Source organism: Cyprinodon variegatus, unplaced genomic scaffold, assembly GCF_000732505.1.
Source record: "Cyprinodon variegatus isolate N-32 unplaced genomic scaffold, C_variegatus-1.0 Scaffold82, whole genome shotgun sequence".
Taxonomy (NCBI): Eukaryota; Metazoa; Chordata; class Actinopteri; order Cyprinodontiformes; family Cyprinodontidae; genus Cyprinodon; species Cyprinodon variegatus.
In genome coordinates, this window is record NW_015150535.1 from 817,417 (window position 1) to 825,098 (window position 7,682).

General features: G+C 40.8%; 1 protein-coding gene across 5 annotated transcripts in view; it reads left to right on the plus strand.

Moving 5' to 3' along the window:
* Positions 1 to 7,682, plus strand: part of ehmt1 (euchromatic histone-lysine N-methyltransferase 1) — a 62,320-nt gene that overhangs the window by 49,741 nt on the left and 4,897 nt on the right. For all 5 annotated transcript variants that reach the window (XM_015373191.1, XM_015373189.1, XM_015373190.1 and 2 more), the window contains exons 17-23: positions 258 to 362; positions 1,286 to 1,440; positions 1,554 to 1,724; positions 1,910 to 2,054; positions 2,150 to 2,227; positions 5,029 to 5,144; positions 5,231 to 5,317. In XM_015373191.1, coding sequence (XP_015228677.1) covers positions 258 to 362; positions 1,286 to 1,440; positions 1,554 to 1,724; positions 1,910 to 2,054; positions 2,150 to 2,227; positions 5,029 to 5,144; positions 5,231 to 5,317 — 857 coding nt within the window. The remainder of the gene's footprint in view (positions 1 to 257; positions 363 to 1,285; positions 1,441 to 1,553; positions 1,725 to 1,909; positions 2,055 to 2,149; positions 2,228 to 5,028; positions 5,145 to 5,230; positions 5,318 to 7,682) is intronic.

The window sequence follows — 7,682 nt, forward strand, 5'->3', positions numbered from 1 at the left end:
TGCGAGTGAAACCTTGAAAGCTCGCAAGATCAGGATGGTCTCACGAGGCTGGTAAAATAGGCCCTTTAATATTGTAATGTTTCCAACCCCGAATGTTTTCACACATAATATCAGTTTTATTTCTTTATGGCTTTTTATCCAATCCAGATCCTGATTAACTGCTTTTAGAAATATTAAAGTTTGTGATTATGTTATCACATGTTTTCTCTGAAGCATGCATGTAGGCAAAGAAATTAGCTGATTTCTCATCTTTGCAGGACGATGGTGGTTGGACGGCCATGATCTGGGCCACGGAGTACAAACATGTGGACCAGGTGAAGCTGCTTTTGTCCAAAGGAGCTGACATCAGCATCAGGGATAAGGTCAGTCCCAAGGAATGCTAATACCCAACTATTAGCTTTACTTAAAATACATTTTTCTTTAGGTCATTTTTCAGCACTTGGTGTATAACAATGACTCTATGCAGGCTGCCTTTCTCAAAAACTCTCCTATGTAACTTGAGAGGGATGGATCCCCTGAATCATGTGACCCAGAGCGCTAACTAAGCTAAATGATGCAGTTAGCTAAGAAAACAGATGTGATCTTTACCGGATCAGAAACATCTTTGCTTCTCTATAGGATTGATTCTAAAGAGGCAGTGTTGTAGTACTCGAGATCGGTCTTGGTCTCGAGACCATTTTTTGATGGTCTCGGTCTCGTCTCGGACTTGACCGCATTTGGTCTCGGTCTTGTCTCGGTCTCGGGCGCTGAGGACTCGGCATTTTATTTCAAGACCGGTCAAGACCACAACTGTAGAAATAACACTAATCATCAGAATATTATCAGTTTCTTTAAGATCCTTCTTTTTATTGGATGCTTGGATTCAAATCCAGTCCAGTTCTGTGTGTTAAATATCTAGGTGTTTTTATGTGAATGTGGGTCTTTTAGATCAATTTTTGTGATTTGATCATGTTTCACATTTTATTGTCACATACTGGCGCTTGTCTTGGTCTTGACTCGGTCTCGACTTCCCTCGGTCTTGGTCTTGGTCATGACTTGGTCTCGGACCCTAAAAGTCTTGGTCCTGTCTCGGTCTCGGTACACTCTGGTTTTGGTCTTGTCTTGGTCTCGGGTTAGGTGGTCTTGACCACAACACTGCCCCCTGGTTCAAAGTGATCTGATATAAGATCCAAAAAACATGTTGCTTTTAGACCTGTAATTACAAACTTTGTAAATACTAGTCCATCTAGTGTCCCCTCATTGCTTTAATGAGGATTTTTAAAGTTTTTGTTGTGTGTGTGTCCAGGAGAAAAATATTTGCCTTCACTGGGCAGCATTCTCTGGCAGCGTTGAGATCTCTGAGCTGCTCCTGAACGCCCACTGTGATCTTCACGCTGTCAACATCCATGGAGACTCTCCTCTGCACATCGCTGCCCGGGAAAACCGCCTGGATTGTGTCAAGTAAATAACTACAGCTTCAGAGGATACAAGGATGCTTCCCTTTACATTGTGAAGGTGTTACAGAACAGGACGGTTGTTTTATGCCGTTTAAAATCAGTGTTTTTTCTCCTCAGACTGTTCTTGTCTCGTGGAGCTAATGTGTTTCTGAAGAACCGTGAGGGTGAAACTCCTCCAGACTGCTGCAGCCACAACTCCAAGGCCTGGGGAGCCTTGCAGGCCAACAAGAGGGAGAGGGACGCCAAAAACGGCAGGCTCAGACGGAATGAGGAGAAACTCCTTCACAGGTTGGGATCATGATGCAGTTCACTCAGCAGGAAAGAAAAAAACTGACTTTTAGAGCAATAATCACATTTTAGGGGGGAAAAAAAGCTGAAACCCAGCTATAAGCATTTAAAATTTCGCTTTTTATGTGTTTTACAGTTAACTTTGTTTGAAATGCTTCCTCCTCTGTGTGTGTGTCGGTCCACAGTGACATATCTTTAGGCCAAGAGCAGGTTTCCATTCCTTGTGTCAACACTGTGGACAGCGAACCCCTTCCAGATGACTATAAATACATCACAGAAAACTGCGTCACATCCCCCCTGAATATCGACCGGAACATCACACACCTGCAGGTGAGTTTAAAGTCATCTGATCACGTTTTTTAGAGTACAGCTGAGATAAAAAACTAATTTCCTCTCTTCATTTTCCTTCCATCTGCGGTTAACAGTACTGCATTTGTAAGGAAGACTGTTCTACGAGTATTTGCATGTGTGGACAGCTCAGTCTGCGCCGCTGGTACGACAAGGTGAGGACAAGCATGCTCATTATACTGGAAAGACTCACATTTATTTGCATTTTTCCTCCAAGCAGCCAAACCTTCCTGTAATTCCTCAAAGTGGTTCGGATCATTAGCTTCATGCTTTCTGAAGGGATTTTAAACCTTTTTCTTTAGAGTTTGGTTCCATGTGGTTTCAGCACACATAACTCCAAACCGAGGCCCTGCAACAATCTGCATTGTAATCATCCGTGTTTTCAGTGGCAATCTGAGCAAAAAGAAATTAGAAATTTAAACAGTTACAGAGTGTTTCTAGAATTAAAAAACAATCACAATCTAAAGAATTATCCTCAAAGATTGTTAATCTGTCTTAAAAGTAATTCAAGAAGATAAAAATGTAAAACTGCAAAACATCTGCTGTACGTTTTGTTTGTTCATCATGCTGGACTTTATAGTGCAATCAGAAATTATGGGCTAAACTAATCTGCCAGATTTAGTTTCCGACCAATTGGTTTATTCACAGTACGCCTTTAATCCAACTCAAAGTTAAACTGAACACATTTACTACCACAAAATAGGCGCCCTCTGTGATCTCCAGCTGTGGGAGCCAAAGTAACCCGTAGTCTTTATTCATATTTCATGGTTTGATGCTGACAGCTCTGCAGAAGCGATCACAGCTTGCATGTAGTGCCTGTAATCTCCAAGATTAGGCGCATTCAGTTTTACTGAATGGTTGACCTTCAGCATCCAGCTGCAGTTCAGATTTCCCAACTCCAGTGTCTGGCGCTCGTGATGCCTGATGCGCTTTGTTCTCTATGCCAGATTCAGACCCTCTGATGTTCAAATCATGCCGCAACACTTAAAGGAATTGGAGAGGATTTTTGCAAACTTTTTATAAGAGCACTCCACTTTGAAAAACAATGCGCGTGCCAGAGCATGCACAAACCCATTTCCTCCCATGCACGCTCTGTTAAACAAAAATTGCTGTTCTTATAGCTCATATAAGCTTACTGTGTCAGAACGTCCGCCCTAACCCCTAAATCCCTCAATCACTATATAAAGTGGGGACTATGTAGTGGATTTTTATAACAAACTCATTTTACTGACCTTTTGGATAGATGATCACTACTTTTTGCTCCATTGGTCAAGTAACTCCTCCTCCACTGAGTGGTGTCTGCGTCATCTTTGTTATTAGTCGCCACTTTTACCCATGGCAACAGAGGGCCGCTTTGTCAGCAAATCCAATAATGCTTTGCGAGGAGAGCTGTCTGTGCAAAGCATTCTGGGATATATCTACCTCTTTAAAGGCTTTCTTTTCTTCTCACTTCATAGACACTTTTTCCTCTTTCGACCCTCGGCCATTTTAAAAAAAAGAGGTGAGAAAGGTGAGCTTCAATGATTGTCTGAAACCGTAGCTCACCACAGATATACAGCTGAAAGTAGGCATGTGCAGAAAAAGATAGCTAACAGGAAGAGAACGTAGGACGGCCTTACGTAAACATATCACCACTTATTTCGGTGATCCACCTGGAAATAAAAGATCATCCTCTATACCAGTGGTCCCCAAACTACGGCCCACGGGTCCGCCTCCACGTTTGGTCCGGCCCCCTGAACAATACCAGAGAGTATTTTCATATAAGTGTATTTTTTGTTATTTTGTATTTGATAATAAAGTTGGACATTTGTAATAAAATGTTCCTTAATTATGAAGTTTTTTCATTATTAACTATTAGTAACTATTTCATACACGCATATAACGTGACAATGTTCCACCCTTTTGGGGTCTGTGCCCCTATCTGGCAACCCCCAGCAAAAAATCTTAACCCCGCCTCTCTCAAAGAGATACGGAAGAGGATTAGGGCCATTCAAAAAGATAAAAATAATAGTCTATTCAATTCTGACTTTATTCTCAGAATTCTGAGGAAAAAGTCAGAAATTCTGAGGGAAAAAAGTCAGAATTGAATTGTCTTTTTTTTCTTCTTTTGAATGGCCCTAATCCTCTTCCGTAAAGAGAGAACGGAATAATGGCGAAACGATTAGGTAAGAGAAAAATTTATTCAGAATGCAGGTCATTTAACCTGGACAAACGATTATTTTTTTGTTCATTGCAAAGAAAAGGCTGTCTCATCTGTCAAGTGGCGGTGGCTGTATTCAAAGAATATAACCTGTAGAGACACTATGAATCCTGTCATAAAGACATAAATCCTGTCATAAATTTAGGCACTCTTACAAACTGACCCTGGCCCCCCATCAGAGAAGGGCAAAGTTATGTGGACCTCACAGGAAAAAGTTTGAGGATCCCTGCTCTATACCTTTAAAGCTGTCTCTCATAATCTTTGCATGTAAACCAGATGCCCTGATGCTCACAACGGGTCTGTTGTGAACACACCACAGTCTTTGCAACAATGTTCCTTTGATGGTACGTATGGAAACACCTCTAGGCATAGAAGTTGAAATATTTACAGACCTTTTAGGTCTGAATATTGGCACCACTCAATGTCAGCAGTTCAAATTTAAACCCGTTATGCTCCTCCTTAACCCATTGACCATGAATGGTTCCCATCTAGAATAACGACCACTTCCAGATCACAGCTCTGACTTCAGAAGTATATATCAAATGCCACATTAGGTCTAAATATTTTTTTATTCTGTCCTGATTGCACAAGGAGGGAAAGTAAGCAATGGTCTAAAGAAATACTTAAAAAAGGTTCTTTAAAAAATCCTGAAGACCACCTCGAAATATAAAAAGAAAACATGGCTGCTTGGCAGGAAAAAGTCCTGCGCATTGCACATCCTGACCTCTATCTTCTTCTGTGTTTATGGATGAGTAGAGGGGCTGCCTTCTGCCTGAGTTCTGCTGTGAGGAGCCTCCTCTCATCTTTGAGTGTAACCATGCTTGTTCCTGCTGGAGAACCTGCAAGAACCGCGTCGTACAAAACGGACTCAGGTAACTTGGAAGAAGCATAGATAGTTTTTTTTTTTTAAGAGAGCGAGATGGAAACCTTTATGCTTAAAATGTTTTCACTCCTTTAGAACCAGACTGCAGGTGTTCAGAACCAGTAAAAAAGGCTGGGGTGTTCGGGCTCTGCAGGACATACCACAGGGGAGCTTTGTTTGCGAGTAAGTTTAACACAGTACGGCCAGACTTTAAGTGCTGAAAGCTAACCTCTTATCCACCCAGGTGATTTCTACGGAAGAGGATTAGGGCCACTGAAAAGAAAAAAAAAAAGTTAACTGATTTTTTAAATTTTATTTCAGTATAGTATGGGGAAAAAAGTCAGTATTCTGACTTTAATCTCAGAATTCTGACTTTAATCTCAGAATTCTGACTGAATTCTGACTTTTTCCCTTTTTCCCATGTTAAACTGAAATAAAATTTAAAAATCAGTTAACTTTTTTTTTTTCAGTGGCCCTAATCCTCTTCCGTAGATTTCCCATTATTTCAGAAACAGATCATGTGAAATTTTAACAAACCAGTTGCTGTTTAGCTGTTCACAGATTGAAAACTTGACAAACGCATCGCTGCAATGACACAAACAGCCCATTAGGGGGTGTTATGTGCTGACAAGCTGTGGATACAGCTGTCCCCCTCAAACTAAGTCAAGTGTTGCATCTAATCAGGGACTGCTTGCTATTTTTGTGTTTTTCTTGCAATTTGATTGATTTAATGGAAGAATCTGGGAACAAGAAGAGCTTTCATCATTAAAGCAGTTTCTGTTCCAGCCCAGAAAAAAAGTCTACTACTACAGAAGAACTGCTTCCTAAGCACGGGGAAGAATCACCTGATTTGGGAGAAGATAAACCACAACAGCTTAATTAATCTTCCAATTAACTTAGAATCCTGCATTAGATAGGATTCCTGGGAGGATAAAAATCCAGCCCAAAGGAAGCAAATCTCCAAAAGTGAAATTTAGAGGAAGAAAAATGTGAAAGAACCCAAACAGTTGGTCAGGCTGAAATAAAGTTAGTTTGTATAATAATATAAAACCACACTAATGCAGCCAACAAGATTACCTTTTCCTGACATTTTGAGGAAATTAAAAAAACAAAAAATATATATACAGACAGATGTGTTTTAACAGATTCTGGAAGAGTCATCTAGGTCCTCCTATTACGTTCCTAAGGTTTATCCCACCAGTTATAAGAGGAACATAGAACAACTATTTGCCAAAGGCATTTGCTCACCCATCCAAATTACTGGAATCAGGTGTTCCGGTTACTTCCATGGCTCACAGGTGTGTAAAATCAAGCAACTGCATCCAATCCATGCATCACTAAGTGCAATGCAAAGTGTTGAAGGCAGATGTGTAAAGCCACCACCACTAAACTCCAGAGCAGGGGAGACGCCTTCTCTGAAGGGACGAATCGTTCTTCTCCATTTGGAAATCTGACGGTCGAGTCTTGGATTAGTGGGAGAACGGTGTCTCTGACTGCATTGTGTTAAGTCTAGAGTTTGGGGGAGCGGGGCTTTGCCCCTTGTTTCCAGTTAAAGGAACTCTGAATGCTTCATCATACCAAGACATTTTAGACAATCGCATTCTCCCAAATTTGTGGGAACACAAAGACGCTGATGGCAGAGTCTGGTGTGGATGAACTTGACTGGCCATATAGAACATCTTTGGGATGAATTAGAGTGGAGACTTGGAGCCAGGACTTCTTCAGCCTCTATGGGTCAGACTTCACAAATGAGATTCTGGAAGAATGATCAAAAATTCCCATAAACAGGCCTAAACCTTTTGGACATCTGTCCCAGAAGAGGTGAAGCTGTTCTAGCTGCAGAGCGGGGAGTAACGTCATATTGAACTCCTTTTGTGTTGGCCTAGTGGTTAGAGCAGTGAGCTTGTGCTCTGAGGTTGCAAATACCCGGTTTGATCCCCACAGCCTGCACTGTGCATCTCTGACCAAGACCCTTAACCCCACACAATGGCAGCCCACTGCTCCCCAAGGGCATCTTTTAAATGCAGAGAGTGGATTTCCCCATTGTGGGACAATAAAGGGATTTACATTACATGTATTCATCAGGAGTGGGATGTCTATGGAGGACCAACTCTGCCATATTTAAAAATAAATACAGAAATAAATAAATGCTGAATAAATAAATAAGCATACAATTAATTGCCACCATAAATACAATAAACAAATAAATGTAAGTAGAAATTAAATCATACAGTGTAAAAAAGGGCAGACAGAAATAAATAAGGCGAAGAAATAACTAGGGTAAAAAAATACAAAGGAAGAATAAAGCAGACAAAAATATTATAACATGCACATAAATAAATACTTAAAAATATAAGTCAGAGGTCTTCAACAGGGGGTCCGCGACCCCTAGGGGGTCCGCAGAGGTACTGTTTGGGGGTCGCAAAAGTTTTGGTTGATTAGACTTATATTCCCCCCTGCAATATTTTCCACTAATTGAAATGTTTTTAAATCCAAATTAACATGAAATCAACACACTGTAGTAAACAGATAAATGGAGACAGAAGAT